The sequence below is a fragment of the Ursus americanus genome, chromosome 27, assembly GCF_024610735.1.
Source record: "Ursus americanus isolate L20-20 chromosome 27, mUrsAme1.1.p, whole genome shotgun sequence".
NCBI classification, from domain to species: domain Eukaryota; kingdom Metazoa; phylum Chordata; class Mammalia; order Carnivora; family Ursidae; genus Ursus; species Ursus americanus.
In genome coordinates, this window is record NC_142153.1 from 20,938,736 (window position 1) to 20,958,422 (window position 19,687).

At 37.5% G+C, this 19,687-nt stretch overlaps 1 protein-coding gene across 4 annotated transcripts in view; it reads left to right on the forward strand.

Annotated features, from left to right (window-relative positions):
* Positions 1 to 7,949: 7,949 nt before the first annotated feature.
* MSR1 (macrophage scavenger receptor 1) overlaps positions 7,950 to 19,687 on the forward strand; it is a 75,337-nt gene continuing 63,599 nt past the window's right edge. For 2 of the 4 annotated variants that reach the window (XM_045808477.2, XM_045808481.2), the window contains exon 1: positions 11,479 to 11,632. In XM_045808477.2, coding sequence (XP_045664433.1) covers positions 11,534 to 11,632 — 99 coding nt within the window. In that variant the 5' untranslated portion in view covers positions 11,479 to 11,533. Of the gene's footprint in view, positions 8,095 to 11,478; positions 11,633 to 19,687 lie in introns of those variants that run through there. The other 2 variants (XM_087856457.1, XM_045808479.1) reach the window with 2 other exon arrangements.

Sequence of the window (19,687 nt, forward strand, 5' to 3'; positions counted from 1 at the left end):
CTTTGGCTTATTCAGAGGCAAAATATGGACCATGAATAAAACAGCGGAAAAACAGCAGAGATGGAGCCTTTCTAGAAATGGAGCCCCTTTAGCTTCCCTACTTCAAAAGCATAGCTATAAAACTCATTTAATTTTCACAACAATACTGATAGGTTGCTCTTTTATCCTTGTTTTAGAGATGAAGGAAACTGAGGCACAGTGAGGTTAAATACTTTGCCCAAAGTCACATAACTAATAAGTGGTATTTCTGGAATTTGAAGTCACATAGTTTGGCTTTAGTTTTTCCCATGATGTTACAATGCTTGACTTTATAAGCAAAGAAACCATAATGATTTACATAACAAGAATCATTTCAACCACTGTAAGATTTAAATCATTAATTTAAATTGCTGAATTATCAAGGACAAAAAGAATTCTGTCAGGGGTTAAAAGTAAATAAGAGAATAGAAAATGCAACAGCCCATCTCATTTACAATCAAAAGCAACTCCTCGGTTGATGTTATTGGGTAAAATGGCTTGCCAATATTAAAGATCAGCTGCTAAAGATGATAGAATATTGCTAACTAGTTAATATTTCCTAAGAAATTGCTCTTTTAGGAAAAAAATATTTAATATTAATAAAGAGATTTCAATGTTGGTTTTACATTTTCAAATTTTAACATTTTAATTTGCTGTTAACAATGAACAATGCACATTACCGAGGAGGAACTAGATGCCAAGTGCTGTCCTGTGTTCTTCACAGATATGAATTTATTCAATTCTAATAGTTGGGTTTTTTTTTAATCCTCATTTTACTGGTAAAAAATGGAAGTAAAATAACTTGCTTGATGTCACAGTTAGTAAATTCCAGAGGCAGGATTCCAGGCTCCCAAGATTAGCATCCATACTTAATCTTGTATGCTCTTTAAATAAGAATCCTGTGCATGATAATGAGTAAATTATCATAAGGAAATAAAAATCTTTAGTTCCTGGAAAACAGTGAGGACTCCATAATGTGTTTCTTGAATAAATAACACCATGTTTCTTTATTGAATAGTTTTTACGAGCTGATTTATATAATTTTGTCCTTAGCGGTCTCACCTTCCTTCTTTTCTCCTGTGTTTTATGAATATAGCAAGTGATTTGAATGCAAGGAATTTACTTCGAATGTAAATATAATAATGTCAGTAACGAATTTCCTAACAATTCTCCTTAATCTGTCTTAGCCAGTTGAGATCTTAAAATATAAGTAATGCGATGTTTTTGGTGTAGGTTTTAAAGACAAGCTGGAATATTTAAAATGCTGGTGTGCACTGTAGTAAAAAAAAAAAAAAGGAAATAAACAAACAAAATCTCTTCCATATGATGTAAAAGCAGCCAGGGAAGATTGTTCCCTTTGGTGAAGATCAATGCCATGTGAAGTCTGTGTAAATTTGTTGTAAGCATTATGACAGATGGGAAAGAACTTATTTAAATTTCAAAAAACTTTTGCCTCACAAAGGAATTTTCCTAAGATAATTTGTATTCACATCTAAATAATAGAAGTCTCAAGATTAAGCATTACAATTGCCATTTATATTACCAAAAAAATGCAATCTTGAGCAATTTACATTAGTTTTATTTCTTCATTTTTCTGAATCATCTTCTTCTTTGAACTATTATTCAAAAGATGGTGGTGCTCTTTGTCCTTTGTGGGGTATCCTTCACTTTGGCTGATGATAAAAAATTTCTGTTTCCTTTCATCCTTATTATCATATTCATGGTTCTCCTTAGTTGGGTGCTTTTTGGATGACATCCGTGTCCTGCTGAGAGCTGCAGGACTCCATCAGATCTGTTCAGGCGCCTGAACTAATTAACAAAATTCCAACTATTCTTTTTATCATAGAATTGGTAAATTAAGGTGTTTACCTCTAAGTTGTTAGGGATTGAGTGAATATTTTTAAATGGATCATTACTAAAGATCACAAAGCGTGTCTCATATCCGTGTTATGTATCTAATGAGAAGAAATAGAATATGATCAATTTCCATGTAAGGATCTATTTATTCAAACTGTCTATGATTCAAGAGAGCTAGCATGCCATTTATAAAGCTACAATTGGAATAGTGTAATACTATCAGCATTTTAACTCTTAACAACTGAATTGAGAAAGAGGGGGGAAAAAAGAAAGGAAAACTTCTGGACAATGGTGATTAGCCAGAGGAGAGTAATCAGGATTCTTGAGACTATCTGGTTTCTCTACATCAGCTTCTATTTGGTTACATCAAGTATCATCAACACTACAGTAGTAAGAACTTTGTTTATAAACAATGTAAGCAGTAAAGAATTTTACTGAAAGTCTGTCTGGTCCCTCTTAGAATCAGTGTGAAGGCTGGAGCACTCCACCTGAGAAAAGGGCATGAAGGAAAGACAAACACACAGGTCAAAGCCTCTTTGACTTAAGGATGATGCCCATTGCATCAACACAGGATTCTTGATCACAAATCTTCCTCTACACCCTCATTCCTGCCATTGCCATGGATTGTTTCTTAACTATCCTAACAACTTTATTATATTTTCTCAAGACTCAAAACCCAGGCAGAACTTAGTCTTGGCCAGGCCTAACTCACAGCATGCACCCCAGTTATCAAGAAGCAGGGAGAGAGGACCCTGGAGCTTGCATGGTTGGGGAATCCTACCTCCTGAAAAGACACTCACAGTGGGAAATTTACCAAATATGGAAAGGGTCTCTAACGCCATTTTGTCAGGAGACAGTAGCGCACATGGATCATCATTATCAGATTTTCAGATTATACAATGTGTCGAAGGATTAATTGTTCTGATTCAAAGTGAATCCTTTACCTTTCTGCTAAAGCAGTTACCTGCTCTTAGCCTTTGTTTCCTCAGTTCTAAACTGGGATGATATTCTGTCCAGAATGTAAAGTCATTGTAAAGAAGGAAATGAGATAAACTGTGTAAAAGTTGTTTCGTTTTTGTTTTTGTTTTTTTCCATTCAAAAAAAGCATTAAGGGGTGCCTGCGTGGCTCAGTCAGTTAAGTGTCCAACTCTTGATTTCTGCTCAGGTCATGATCTCAGGATCATGAGATCCAGCCTAGCATTGGGCTCCCGCTGGGCATGGAAACTGCTTGAGATTCTCTCTCTCCCTTTCCCTCTGCCCTTCTCTCCCTGTCTCCCCCCCCCCAAAAAAATGTATGAAAGGCCTATTATGTGTGAGACAAAAACGCAAAAAAAAAAAAAAAGGAATAGTAAAAATTTATGCCCTAAACAATGTATAAATGTGAGATATTATTATCAACAATTTAATTTAAAGATGTATTGAGAATATGCATGCCCTTATTTATCATTCTGTTTAAAAAATAGGACAAATAGATGAAAAGTCAAATGATGGGTAAATGAAATTTAGGAGAACGGAAAGTTAATATGGAAGTATCCCCCCTACTAACACTCCTCTTCTGAAATATATTCCTTCTCCCAATTCAACCATGCAATTTTTGTGAGAGACAGTCTTACAAAATCCACCTCTAAACAAATGTGATTGTCTGGTAATAAGCTCCTCACCAAGCCTAACCAATCAGAGCTCATTCCTGAAGCCTTTAAACCTAGAACCATTTATAAAATACACTCCTTGGTCAGAAGCAATATTGCATGGTATACATCAGTGGGTTTTTTTTTTTTTAAGATTTATTTATTTATTTATTTATTTATTTATTTATTTATTTATTTGAGAGAGCATGAGTTTGCGGTGGTGGGGGGGGTTGCAGAAGGAGAAGCAGACTCCCTGCCGACCAGGGAGCCCAACGCGGGGCTAGATTCCAGGATCCTGAGATCATGACCTGAGCTGAAGGCAGATGCTTAACCAACTGAACCACCCAGGTGCCCCTACATCAGTGGTGAATGAGGGTGTCAGTGTATCTGCTGACTGTGGTGCTGGAAGAAGTACTGAAAGCAGGAGAGGCAACTCCACATTCTGAACAAGTGTTTATCCCAGTGAGATTGGACATTCCTCCCTGGAAGAGGTCCAGTGTGATCAAGGTGCCATCAGATGACTGGTTGGGCCACATCAGGATGTTTCAGTGTTTGCATCTGCTGTTGACAAATCAAAAACTCAGTAGCAGGAGTATCTGGATCAGCCGTGTTGAGAGAAAGCCCATGTTGTTCAGCCTATGAATCACCTCCATCCCTGTTGCAACATTACTTTGTGTATATAGTGGCTGGAGGATAAAACTGACTTCCACCAGAGAAAGTCATCTTGCCAACCAGATTATTGGACAGCCATGGTGGATGCCTTCTAGCGGACATTTACATGGGAAATTAATGTTTTCGTGCCCTTGCCGATTCTGAAAACTTAATTCCCATGTCATTCCCCCTGAAATAACCACTTTGCAACATTAATATTTGATTGTGCCCTGATCTCACTAGTTCTCCCAGGGGTGCAGTATGGCTTTTGGATTACTGTCCTGGTGGGAAGGGAGAAGTTTCTATGGCTTCTATTTGACCCTTTCCACCAAGAGAGTTTTTACTCCATAAATCAAGAAATAAATGTGAATTCTGTCAATTGTTAAATATATTTTCAATACACATTTTGTGTCTGGGGAAATAACTACAGGATAGGTCTGCGGTCCCATATGATCAATGATGAGATGGACTTGGGCCAGGATAGTCCATAAGCACACAAAATGGCATGAGTTCTGAGCCTCTATTTAACAAGCTTCTGTAAGTCACCTTAGTATAATGCTTCAGAATGTGCTGGAGATGGCGTCAAGGGAGGCTCATGATATAGCTGTTATTAACTGAATTGTGTCCTCCCAAAATTCAAATATTGAAGCCCTCACCCCTAGTACCTAAGAATGTGACTGTTTTGGAGATAGGGCCTTGAAAGAGGTGATGAGGGTAAAATGAGGCCTTAATCCAATATGACTAGTATCCTTAGAAGAAGAGGAAATTTGAACACACAAAGAGATATCAGGGGAGTGTGAGCACAGAAGAACCAAAATGAGAGAGACTTCAGGAGAAATCAAACCTTGATCGCCTTATCCCAGTGGGATTACCAACACCTTGATCTTGGACTTCAGCCTCCAGAACTATGAGAAGTAAATTTCTATTGTTGAAGCCACCCGGTGTGGTGCTTTGTTATGGCAGCCCTGGCAAACTAACACAGTCCTGTATTCATTCTCTGCTGCTGGAATAACAAACACAAACTTAGTGGCTTAAAAGAATACAAATTGATTTTCTTACAGTTCTATAGGTTGGATGTCCAAAATGGATCTTACTGGGCTAAAACCACATCACCAGCAGGGCTGCATTACTTTCTGGATACTCTAGGGGAAAATCTATGCCCTTGCCTTTTTTAGTTGCTAGAGGGCACCCCCAGTCTTTAGCCTGAGACCTTCTGCCTCCATTATCAAAGCCTGCAACCCTGTATGTCACTGGCCATTCTTCCATCGACACATCACTTGCTCTGATTTTCTTCTTCTGCTTCCCCTCTCTACTTCTAAGGATCCTGGTTATCACACTACACCCACTCAGATAATCCAGAATCATCTCCCTATTTGAATGTCAGCTGCTCAGCAACCTTAATTCTATGTGCAACCTTAATTCCCCTTTACCCTATAACAGGACATTGTCCTGGGAATTAGGATGTGGGTATCTTGCTGGGGAGAGGTCATTATTCTGCCTACCACAAGTCCTGTGACCAAGTTTCTGGGTTGTTCCCGAAAGGGCCCATCATTTAAAAAGTAGTGGACTTTTGTTAACTCTTGCTGTTCAGGAACTGGCTAAGACATTAAAATCCCCACAGTAATGAGAGCCAGGTTTCTGCCTACCAGACTAAGAGGTTTTCTGCTTATATAGGTCATGTAGCTCCATAAGAGGCCACCCAACATTCCTAGACAATCGGTATTTATTTCATTTCTAGACAATTAATATGAGGAGAGAACTCTCCTTTCTTTCACAAATCTCCTGCTGGGCTGCTTGCTCATCTGCCAAACCTCATCAGAAGCCCAAGGTCAAGGAAGTCATTGGTTTTTGTACAGGAAGTTCAGCCTCTTGGGGAAAATAGAAGGGTGGAGCAACGTGGGAAGTGGGTCTGCAATAGTAAATGCGAGAAATGCAAGCCCACCCTCTCTCGCATCAAGTCCATTATCAAGTCCCATTACATTTGCCTTTTAGTATATCTCTTATCTCCTCCTCCCCATTACCACTGACGCCAGCCATGTCCAAGCTGCAACCAACTTCCCCTGCACTTTTGCAATAACTTTCTAATTTTACTTGCACTCAGTTGAACTTCCACCTCCAATTTATTCTCCACGTTGCAAAGGCAACTTTCAAAATCCAGATGTGTCTCATTCGTCCCACTGCAAAATGAATGTCTTTCCACTGCTCTGAAGATAAAGGGAAACTCCTCAACCCACTGGCGGCCTACCTACCTCTCAGCCTTACCTGGACCTTGTTTACCACCTTTTGCTTTTTTTACCCCAGCCGCATTGGCCTTGCTTCCGTCTTCAGTCTTTGATATTCTTCCTCTTCTTGTCTCCCTCAGGCGTTTGAATGCATTTTTTCCACCCAGGATGTTCTTTCTTTCTTTCTCTTCAGCAATTCAGCTCCCACTCCTTAGGTGTTGTTTTCTGAGTTCCTGGGCTAAGTAGATATGCATTATTGCTGTTAGCCTCGCTACACATCACCACCTCCCCATTCTTAGCCTTTTCTGTGCCCCAGAGGAGATGCCAGAAAATGCATTGCTCAAAATCACCTTTCCGGAAAGTCTCCTGGTTAGAGTCTATGGTGCTCAAGGCATGTGGAAGGCAAAAGACAAATGAAGAGCTCTTTGTTCTCTGATAGTATTTCTGTCATTGAAAAGGTTTCACTCTGAGAAGAAGAGGATATGAAACAGGGGAAATTGTTATACAGTAAATCTCCACCTTGCTACAATTCCCTGGGCTATGGTACAAGTCCTGTTCTCACCCAGGCTGCCATCTCATAATTCCAGGAGACTTTTGGGTAAGAATTCGCATAATGAATTTTGCTCAGGCTTCAGTTAATTGAGAGTTTTGCCAATTTTAAGCTTATTTAAACCACATGAGTCTGCCACTTTAATTCTGAAGCCACACTTCCCTAAACTCAGGGCAATGTGCATTCGTGTTATTAAAATATCACTTAAAAATGAGCTCACATTTACTTTTTTTTCCTAACTGGTATTTTCGTGTCTTTAAGACATGAATCACGAGGAAAGGGTGAATTGTTAATGTTGCTTTGGGGAGACAGCTGAGCTTGCAAGGAAATTAGTCACTCGTGTGTTGTGCACGCTCTACCCCCTCCACTTCCCTAACTGCCCAAGGACTGCGTGACTTTTAGGGCCAGGCATGCACTTTCTTGCTTTTTAGCCTGTCTTTTAATTTTGTGTTTAAAGTTAGAGATGATAGATCAGGTAATAGAAACTGAGGTTAATAGACCTGTTAGTGAGCTTTTATGATGACCTGGCTAGGAATTGGGTTATGCTTAATATTTGCTGTATCTATAACTGTCTGAGGCTGAAAATCCCTCTACTCGCCTTGTTTTTGTCTCCTCAGCTACCTTTGGTTTCCCTACAAACTTCCCTTAAAAAAGAACCTTGAAGCTCTTTGAGCCCTAATTCACTGTTACCACTCTGGAGCCCTGTGGCTGGGGTGGTAAGGTATTCAGGAAGGGCAGTGTTCCATAATCCATGACTAAATCCCAGGGCCTCCCCCAGGACTGTGCTCCTCACACAGGTTCTTTAGCTCCTCTCCCTTCTCTGACTCCTGGAAGGGAAGGAAGCTGGAGTTGGGTGATTACGCTCCAGCCTGCCCAGGTGAGATAAGGCTCTCGAGTGAAGCCTTTATTGTGGAGAATGCTCTGGGTGTGTTTAAAAATGGTTACTTTTCCCCTCCCTCTGCCCGAGGCACCGGGAGATTGCCCTTGGCTCTTCCCTATAAAAACCTGGTAGGGTTACTGGAGGTAAAGCCCAGAAAAGTGTGAGGGTTCCTTGGGGCTGCAGCCTTAGGAGTCTCTGACAGTAGTCCTCACTAAACCTCCAACAGTTTGTCAAAATTGCCAGTTCAGTGTCCTCACTAGTTTGTGGCTCCAGCGGCTTCTGCTCCAGGTAAGCTGATCTCAGCTGTGTTCCTGTGTACTTACCTCTCTAAAATGCGGGTGGCCCTTCGCCCCAAGAGCTCAGTTCTCTGATGGCTCCATGAAAAGTCACTGGTTTCGGTGTGTCCAGCTTTTTTCTTTTATCTTTCTTGTTTTTGGGGTTTTTGTTTTGTTTTGTTTTCAGATGTTAGGTTTTTGTTTTGTTTTGTTTTCAGCTTTTTTCTTGGCGTTGGGACATGAACGATGACTCCCAAGCTCTTCAGATGTCGAAGCTGGACCTAAAAACCCTTCATGCACTTTCTTTTAAAACTTAAGTGTGGTAAAGGGCATTGTTTCTCAGAGGAAAGTGATCATATTGGTCCCTCCACCTCACTGAGTGTTGATACATTATTTTATTACAATTTTATGTTAACAACAGAAACATAAAATTAGATCTGAAGTTTATGGAATTTATGGAATTTAGATCTGTAGTTCATACCCAACTTTGAAATACAGTGCATTCGTAAATTAAATTAAACATCCTACAAAAATATTAAAACTTTAATCAACAATATCACTTAAAGATTGTGTGGTTGAACAAAAATGATTTTATTTATTTGAGAGAATGAGAGCACACAAGCAGGGGTGGGGGAAGAGGGGCAGAGGGAGAAGCAGACTCCCCGCTGAGCAGAGACGTTCCCCCCCCAATATGGGGCTCAGTCCCAGGACCCTGAGATCATGACCTGAGCCAAAGGCAGATGCTTAACGGACTGAGGTACCCAGGCGCCCTAGAATGCAATTTTTCAACATCAGTTTTGATGAAGTAGATCTTTAAATGCATTATATTCACATGGAGAAATGTGTCCATTGCAACATTATGAAAACTTGTATTTAAATCACTGCTTTGGGTTCAGAATATAAAAAATGTTATCTTTGCAAATTTATCACATAAGTTATAAGTATAAGGTATAGCTTACCTTATAACTTATGACCTGTTGCTATTATATATATATAAAAGTACCTCTTAATGAGTGTAAAACACATTTTTTTTTTTTTAGTTCATAATGCATACCTCTGCAATGAGCCTCTTGAAACTGAAGTTTTTCCAGGCCGTTTTTCTTAGTGTAAAATTTTATTTGCACATTGACATAATGTTACATAGCCTTCACGCTAGACACATACATTCATAAGCAACCTAAATGAAGCCATTGGAATCCCAGGGCAGTAACTGATAGTGAAGCCACTACGTAGATAGTCTGGTATGTACCCATGTTTGTGGTTTGTTCTCCGAGACCCCTGAGAATATATACACTGATCTCAGACAGAGAAAAAAAAATGTGCCTTTCACCTGGTTTTGAAATCAGGCTTAACTGGGTTTGAGTACCAGCTCTAATGACTCACAGTTCTGTGATCTTGACCAGTTTACTTAATATGTCTAAGGCTCACTTTCTTCATTGTGAAGATGACCTAACAGTTGCTGTGAAATCGAATGGAATGATGAATATAAAGCCCCAACTCCTTGACATTCCTTGTGTTCTTTAGATTAATCATCAGCTTGACCTGAATATTTTTCACCGCGTTCTCTGGTAAGGTATCTTCCATATAGTAAGACCTAATAGCTAATATTATTGTTAGGTAGTATAATATTAAAGTATACATATATATAGTTGACTCTTGAACAACATGGGGGTTAGGGGCACAGACTTTCCAAACCCTCCTCCAGATACACACACACTTGAAGATCTACATAAAAATTTTGACTCCCCAGCACTTAATAGTTTACTGTTGACTGGGAGCCTTAACAATAATGTTAACAGTGGATTAACACATATTTTTGTGTTATGTGTATTATATTCTATACTCTTGCAATAAAGTAAGCTAGAACAAAGAAAATATTAAAATCATAAGAAAAATACATTTATGATACCATGTATTTATTGAAAAAAATCCATGTATGAGGATACCTGTTTCGTTCAAACCCATTTTGTTCAAGGGTCACCTGTAATGTGTGTTACGTGCGTGTGTATACAAATACACGAAGATAGTGTGGCTAAGGATTGTGGAAGTAATCAAAGAGAAGTGGTTTGCATTGTGGAAGTAAAAATACATACATGCAATATTACAGAGACATCCTAGAAATATAGTCCACTTTGACAGAAATAAATCTCATTAGAGAGAATTTTGGAAAGTTGATATTTAGCTTGTTATTCCCAGAGTCTGACTTTTCTAATCACATAGTGTTGACAGGGGCACATAAATTTAACAGTATACGAAGGGGTTCTTAAACTGCAGATTTTTAAAATGCCAAAAGGACCTTATTCTATAATATGTATTTACAAATGATTATGAAGGAAATAGAGTGAGTTCTGAGGTGTGTTTCCAGTTCCTCTTCACTAAGAATTTGGCGATAAATTTAAACTAATGTGGTTAAGGAGTAGCTTAAGAGCCTTCATGCTGATTCAGTCTGCACCCACGTCTGTGATTCTAACTTCTTGTCTAGAGCTGCCTGGCTAAATGGTCCTGCTGCTTGCTTAAATGCCTCTGTTACTGTTACTGTTAGCCTTTAAGAACGGCTGTATGATACTGTTAATTTCTGTCTCCCAAACACTGTGTGCATTATTCCTGCACTTGCAATCTTTCCACCAGGCCTATTGTCTTCTGAGATAATGTTCTGTGGTGTTCATGGGCATCATGGCAAGACCGTTTTGGTGGTCTCTTTGCAGGAAGTATGATCCTTCCCTGTCTGGAGCACCACGAAGTTTCTGTGAAACATCAACACACTCCCCAAGAAGAATTAGATCTAAAAATTAGTTCATTAACGTAATGTCGTATGTTTTGTGTGCGTGTCCTATTGGAATTTGAATGTGATTAAACGAGATGCAAAGTGCAAATTCTGACAAGGTGGTAGAAGGTGAAAGAACTTTCTTTCCTCGAAGCCCATGCCTGAGACCTCTTTCCTTCACTACACTCCTGGGGAAATCAACAAATTGTTACATGCTCAGAAGACGTCTATAAATAATGTTAATATCAATACAGATAGAGCTGGGAAGCGAGCATAATCAGATTATCACTTTTACTTAGGTATCCATATCCTTCCCTCCTGTGTTTTGTGTTTGAAGCTAGAGATGAGGGATTGAGTCTTCTCTCATTGTAGAATATGAAAGAAGGTAATTAGAATTAATAGAAGATAAAGAGATTAAACAAAAATAATAGAAAATGAGAATGTTACAGAAGGCATACGGGTTTTATAAAAAGGGAAAAATTAATCTGCCGCACATCATGGATCCTGTACAATAACCCTTGTTTCTTTTTCACTTTACTTCTCTTTTCTTTTGTAATATCCTAAATGGGAAGAGGAATGAGTTATCTTACAAATTTAGATTTTGCAAACTTGGGCACTGATGAGAGTACTATTGAAATGCATTGTTAAGAAAAATTTTCAGCACACAAATGTGTCATTTCCTTTCTTCATGGACCAGATGCTGAAATACTATGTGATAAAGATTTTAGGTCTCAACTGTAAAGAGAGGGAAGTGGATAAATCAGTGCTGCTGTCTTTAGGACAAACGGTAAAAGAAGTTTATTTTAATGTTTTTCCAAAATTGCTTCTATTGATTATATGTGTCTACTGTGTGTCTGTGTGTGCGTGCATGTGTGTGCGTGATAGGTGAGATGTATAAACATGTATGTATGTATGTATAAACATATATACACGCATACGTTTCTATATATATATATAAGCAATAATTTTTGATAGAATTTTTTTATCCTATCACTAATAATTTGGTCTGGTTGTTTCAATGATTAAAAAAAAGAGATTTCTGCTAGATTTTCTATGAGTGAAAATATGTATGTGCATGAATATATATGAAATACACTAAATACTTCTTAAGTTAAATGAGCAAGAAATTTTTGGCATATAGTTGTCCATATTTAAAAAAAATCATTGACCGTATTGAAAATATGATTGAGGCTATTTTAATTAGTCTAATTTTCTTGCTTGTCATATAATATCTATTACCTGTATTTGCTTATATAACAAATATTGGTTGAATATTTACTATAAGCACTTTGCTGAACTAGACATAGGGAAAGGATCAGAAAAATAGAATATAGTATATCTTGAGGAAGTTCATGATCTAAGGCAAATAGGCATAATATAATTTGAGCACCCTAAGTAGTTGTAAGAGTGCTGTAGATAACTACTATGGGAATGTAGGAGAGGCCAATGTTACTTAGGGGGAAAGCATTTGAGGAGGTCTTCATGGAAATGTATAAATTTAGGTTCATCTTGAAGAATGGGTGAGATTTACACAGCATAAAATGGGGGTTAAGCATTCTCATTGGCCATGTGAGAACCATGATAGAAGAGTCACAGAACTGAGATTGTAAGTGTTTCACGCAGTATTTAGGAGCTCATATTCTGCAAGTACAGTGCCTATATTTAAATCCAAGCCTCCCTACTTCCTAGTTGTGTAACATTAACTACTTAAACATTCTGGGTCTTAGTTTCCTAACCTTGTAGAATGGAGAAAATACTGCTGTATGCCTCATGGAGTCTGTGAGGGTAAAAAGAAGAAAAGTCCATATTAAAAAAAATGGTACTTTTATAATTATTTACTGATGGTTACCTGTGTACTAGGCAATTTATAAAAATTATTTTTAATTAATCATAATAATTCTTAAACTGATATAATCCTATTTTACATATATAAAGGAAGTACAGTCAAATAAATTCAAACATTTGCTAAAGGTCACAGAGCTAGGAAATGGCACAACCGGTATTCAGCCCTAGACTTCCAATTCAAGGATGAATTCACTACCAAGGATGAGGGTCAGTGGTATGAGGCACAGTATGGATATTTCCATTCTCACCGTAATCCCTTCTATGGATATATTCCTTAAGTTTAGAGCTATTGGTTTTACAAATACATTAATTCTGTTCTTATTCCTATATATTCTTGACAATTCATACAAAATCAGAGTTTTTGTTTTTAAATAATAAGAAAGGTAACAACAGGGTTCTTATTTACCCCAAACCTTAAAGATGAAATTAAGGGTTTGATGATGAATCTGACTGGGAACCGTCTTAGAAGAAAGAATGTACACTAAATATATATTACGTATAAAGACTTTATTCATATCTATATAAAGGAAGTTCCACTAGGGATGTATAAGCAATTGATATGAATAAACAAAAACCTAAGAAAAATAAATATATAATAATAAATAATTACATGAAATATCTCTTCCACACTAATAATAAATAAGACAAAAGCCACTTTGAGATATCATTTAACTCCTATCAAAATCTAAATGATCCTGAAATAAACAGTATTACTGTATAATGGTTAATTTGGTTTAAAACTGCCATACTCTCGGGGCGCCTGGGTGGCACAGCGGTTAAGCGTCTGCCTTCGGCTCAGGGCGTGATCCCGGCGTTATGGGATCGAGCCCCATATCAGGCTCCTCTGCTATGAGCCTGCTTCTTCCTCTCCCACTCCCCCTGCTTGTGTTCCCTCTCTCGCTGGCTGTCTCTATCTCTGTCAAATAAATAAAATCTTTAAAAAAAAAAAAAAAAAACTGCCATACTCTCTATATATGGAATCTTTGTAAATTTGTATGATCTTTTTAAAGAGTAGTCAGGCAGCAGATACCAGGAAGTTTAAAATAGTTTTTCTTTTACCTGGTAGTTCAACATATAATGAATTATCCTAAAGAAACATTTGAAAGAAAAAAAACTAAATTAGGAAAATATTTATAACATCATTATCTATATTGGTAAAACATTACCCTCCAAAAGAAAACAGAAAAATTTCTTAAAAATTACATTATAGAAAAATAACTACATAAATTAGATACATTTGATACATTATTATCTGGCCCATCCATTTAAATTTGAAAAAAAATAATTTGAAGTATAAAAATACTGATATGATTTTAAGGGAACTATATAGGACCAGATGGTAATATACACTGTGGTATCAACTGTGTATCATAGATACATATGTACAAAGACTCAAATTTCATATGAAAAATGAAGGTATTTTTTCTTATGTAAAGGAGATGGGATGACAGAATTTTTTTTATTGAAATGTAGGTGTAGTTGACATACAACATGGTACTGGTTTCCGGTACACAATATGGTGATTCAGCATTTATGATGACTGTGATAAGTCCAGTTACCATCTATCACCATGCAAAATTGTTATAATATTGACTATACTCCCGTGCTGTACTTTACATCTCTAGTGACTGATTTATTTTATCCTGTAAGTTTATACCTCTTAATCCCGTTCACCTGTTTTGCCCACCCCCCTATTCCCTTCCCCTCTGGCAGCTACTGGCTTGTTCTCTGTATTTGTGAGTCTGTTTCTCTCTTGTTTTGCTTGTTTATTTGTTTTATGAAATTGTGGTGTTTGTCTTTCTCTGTCTGACTTATTTCACTTACTGTAATACCCTCTAGGTCTATCCCATGTTGCCACAAATGGTAATACTTCATTATTTTTTATGGCTGAGTAATACTCCATTATGCATTTTATTATATATATATATATATATGTCTTAAAGAAGCACATCTTCTTTATCCATTTATCTATTGATGGACACTTAGGTTGCTTCCATATCTCTCATATTATAAATAATTATACAGTGAACAAAGTTAAATACCCAGAAGTGGAAATGCTGGATCATATGATATTTCTATTTTTAATTTTTTGAGGAACTTCCATACTGCTTTCCACAATGCTTGAACCAATTTACACTCCCACCAGTGGTGCACAAGTGTTCCCTTTACTCCATATCCTTGCCAACACTTGTTATTTCTTTTCTTGTCTTTCTAATACTAGTCATCCTAACAGTGAGTGATATCTCACTGTGGTTTTGATTTGCATTTTCCTAATAATTAGTGATGTTGAGATTGTTTTCATGTGTCTGTGCTGATCTGAATGTCTTCTTTAGGAAAATGTTTATTCAGTCCCCCTGCCCATTTTTTTTTAAATCCAACTGTTTTGTGTGTGTGTGTGTGTGTTTTGGTGTTGAGTTGTATGACTTCTTTATATACTTTGAATATTAATCCCTTGTCAGATAATATGATTTGCAAATATCTTCTACCATCTGACCCAACTTATGTTTCATATTGTTGTAATATTTTTATATAGAAACAAAAACTGAAGGGTATGGTTCCAAATACCCTTCAGGTTAACACTGAAACACTTTCATTATGGTTTTCCTATTGTAGCTTCTGTAAACTTTTCACCCACTTTATAAAAAGCTGATATTGCAGACATGTGTTTCACTTCTCATGAGAACATGCTTTTAATAGATTATACAAACTCAAAAGATTTCACAATCCTTTTTCCGTGCATTGACATTTGGTAGGAATTATAACTAAATGTGAGGCTACTTTTTCTCTTTGAAAATGACATTTAAAGACACATTTGAATTGTTTGAATTGTTCACTGGCTGCTAACAAAACTTCGCATGTGTATGTTCTCTAACAGGACGAAAAAAAAAATTACAATGATAATAATCAGTGTAAAGAACGAAAGTAATCTGGTACGTCTAATAAATTACTTGAGGTAAAGTGAGAACATTGGGGATGAAATGTTTTGTTTCAGTTTATTGATGCACAGTTCAGAGAAAAACTTTTTATTTCACGATGTATAACAAAAGGACTTTGGAAATCCACATGAGTGACATATGAACTTTTCTTGAGGCATAACCTCAAATAGGAAAACTAATCATCTTGCAAAAAATAATTGCCTTTCATTTATTTATGTAATTTCTTAGAATGCATTTGTGCATGTGAGGAGCGCCTTCTAAGTGCCAGGAACTTTCTGCTGATTGAAACAAAGAGAAAAACTCCGGAATCCTGGATCGCACTGGGGCGAAAGGGCACAGATAATAGACAAGATAAATAAGGAAACAGTATTTCATGTTAGTTGGTGATAAATCTGGGGGGAATAAATCCAACCAGGAAGGAGAAGAGGAAGTGAAAGAGATAGGTTATACTTTTAAGTCTGATGCTCAAGAAAGGTCTGAAACAGTGAGGTTTAGTCAGGACCTGAGTGAGATGGGAAGGTGTTCATGAGTTTCGAGCCGAGGAGTGACATGACCAGTAAGTGAGCTATTAAAACAGTCCAGGTGAGCAAGACCCTGGGGCTTGGAGAAGGATGGTTGTAGCAGAGGTGGTGAGACGCAGTCAGTTTCTCCAGAGGGTTTGAAAACAAAGATGTGATGACAGAAGGATGAGAGAAGGTGGAGGGTACAAGGAAGACCCCTAGGTTGGGACCATACTAGAAATCAAAGTCGTGATGGTATTAGGCAGTTGTATATACAGGTCTGCAGAGGTGTGGGCAGGAGATAAAGATGGGATGGGTTGGGAGATGAGGAATTAGCAGGGGAAAATAAAATTCCCCTCAAGGTACTATCTTAGCGCAATCTTCAGTCCCTTCTCAGCAGAAAAGCATGAACATGACCAGATTTCTGGTATACAACTCAATGCCTTTCATTTTTATACATTTACTACTTCTGGACCTTTCAGGTCTGCTTCTGCCTCTACCGTACAACTAAAACAGCTCAAATTCCACGTGGCAGGTTATGAATGTCCTTGTACATCTTTCCTTTCCATGACCCTGGCTTGTTTTTCTATCACGGGTGTCAAAGGTTCATTCTTATCTTTAGTACTGGCTCTTCTTCCTCTACTTGCCCAGTCAATATGTTCGTTGTCAAGTTTATGTCCCTCATATTTTTTCCTGAAAAATATTTTCTATTGTGATTTTTTTTTTGTCCTATTCTTTGTTAAAGTGCTACGTTTTTGTGCTGGTCCATCAATTCTTTTAATTTCCTCCTCTTTCCTAATGCCCTTGGAGTCTCCCCTTAATTGCCAGCCCTGTGCTATTATTAACCAAGATGTGTTCCTGGGGTAGATAAAATATGGGCTGAAATCCAAAAATTGAGGTAGAGAGGAAAGAAAGTTTCCAGGGAAGTCAGGAGTTGCTTTGCAGTCAGATGTGGGTCATGTGGGTGACAGTAATCTAGAATAAAGCCCTGGCTTCTGGTTTGGGTGATGACGCTTTGCTACCACCTCTGTATTACCGATATATAGCCATATATATGTCCGACTGCATCGTGTTTGCCCCACTACACAATAAATAGAAGATAATAATTAATAAATGGTTATAACAACAGTCGGCTAATACAAATGGGTGATATGCGAACATCAAAAATTCTGGAAAAAGAAAAGTTAGGTCAGTGTGGAAAATACACCATTGTAACTAGTTGTAATATTTTAAAAATCTGATTTTGCAACGAGATCTGAGCTGGAGTAAATACTGCTGTATGCCTCATGGAGTTTGTGAGGGTAAAAAGAAAAGTCTGTATTTAAAAAAATGGTACTTAGGGGCGCCTGGTGGCACAGCGGTTAAGCGTCTGCCTTCGGCTCAGGGCGTGATCCCGGCGTTATGGGATCGAGCCCCACATCTGCTATGAGCCTGCTTCTTCCTCTCTCACTCCCCCTGCTTGTGTTCCCTCTCTCGCTGGCTGTCTCTATCTCTGTCAAATAAATAAATAAAATCTTTAAAAAAAAATGGTACTTAAAAATAATTATTTACTGATGGTTACCTGTGTACTAGGCAATTTATAAAAATTATTTTAAATTTTCATAATAATTCTTAAGCTGATACTATAATCCTATTTTACATATATAAAGGAAGTGCAGTCAAATAAATTCAAACATTTGCTAGAGGTCACAGAGCTAGGAAATGGCACAACCGGTATTCAGACCTAGACTTCCAATTCAAGGATGAATTCACTACCAAGGATGAGCGTCAGTGGTATGAGGCACAGTATGGATATTTCCATTCTCACCGTAATCCCTTTTATGGATATATTCCTTAAGTTTAGAGCTATTGGTATCTGCAGTATGCAGATAATATCCGAAGCCATAGAAGTAGATGAGATTCTCAGAAAGAGGATGGCGTCCAAGAACAAAAGAAAATAACAGAAGATATCAGCAGTCTTATGATAGCACCATCTATGATTAACCTAAGCAGGCTTTTAAAAACATTTTTCTGGAAAAGTATTTACCAGTGTTTCATACAGTACATGATTCACCAGCCTCTGTTATACACCGCCCCAGAAAACAAACAAGACTTCCCCTGGTGTACCAGAGTAGCCAGAAGGGAATGTTTTTCATTCATCATTCCACTCAACAGATTTTAGTGTTCATCTCCCTTCCAGCCCTCTGTGCCTCTCGGGTTTTATATAGGCCAGATATGGTCAGTTAGGCTAGTCCACTTGTAGACATTTATCTGAGGGTTTTCTTTTTCAAAGTTTTATAAATCTACCCAAAGAAACTATAGTTTGAAATCCGATAACCTGTACCATGTTTTCATCTGCATAAACCCATAAAAGACAGATCAAAGATTAGAGACCTAAAGAGGAACAAAGTGGAGCCTCATTTCTAGCTCGGGGTGAAAGGGAAATAAGTAAAATATTTAATGGACAGTGTATATTTTATCACTAGGAATATAAACCAGGTCACTACTGCCAAAGCAAAGAATAATTTTTTACTTAATTTGTATAGGTATTTCCTCAATATCATATTTTGGGTGGGTTGTGGAAGCCAGGTAAGTTTATGGAATCAGAAAAATAAAAGCAGCAATTGATGAGTAGAATGCCCCCAGCTACATGCTTTTCTAGCCTCGTCGGCAGGCCCTCTGCCCCAAGCTGCTGCTTCTGTGATGCTGATCCACTCTAGTCCCCATGCTGCCCATGCCCTCCTGCCCTTTAATAGATTTTCCATCCCTGGGATACTCTTCTCATCCTAATTCTTGCTCGCTTTTCAAAACTTTGATAAAGGCATCATCATCTGTTCTGTGTTCCCACCTTGACCACCCCCTTGCTCAAAGAATTAATCACTCCCTTTTGGACTATGTCTGTGATTTGCACACACACATATATATATGAATATATATATATATATATATATATATACACAAAAGTAGTGATATATATATGTCACTATATATATATCTCACTATATGTATAATATATGTCTCACTATATATAATCAGTATATATATATATCAGTATATATATGTATATAGACTATCAGATGATTATAAAGATTTTGCTCTTCCATATGTGTGCGTAAGATCTTTGGGGGTTGTGAATATTCCGTGCACATTGATCTTGGCATACTAGTGACTTGCTCAGTACTTGATATAATGACACACGATAGGAACTTGTTGGACTGACCTACATGAAGGGATAGGTATTTCTATCTTGAAGTCGTTGATTGGAAATATACCATCTATTTTTTGTTTGTTTGTTTTCATGGTGAAGCATCTAGCATTCTAGAGCCATCTTAAACAAAAAGTAGAATTCTTTCTTTCTCCCAAAACTCTTTTCTTTAACCCTGTGGCTTATAGGAAACAAACTGTGGATTGCTGGAGGGAGGGGGTGGGGGGATGGAGTAACTGGCTGATGGACATTAAGGAGGGAATATGATGTAATGATCACTGGGTATTATATAAGACTGAAGAATCACCAAACTCTGCCTCTGAAACTAATAATACATTATATGTTAATTAATTGAATTTAAAGAAAAAAAATCACAA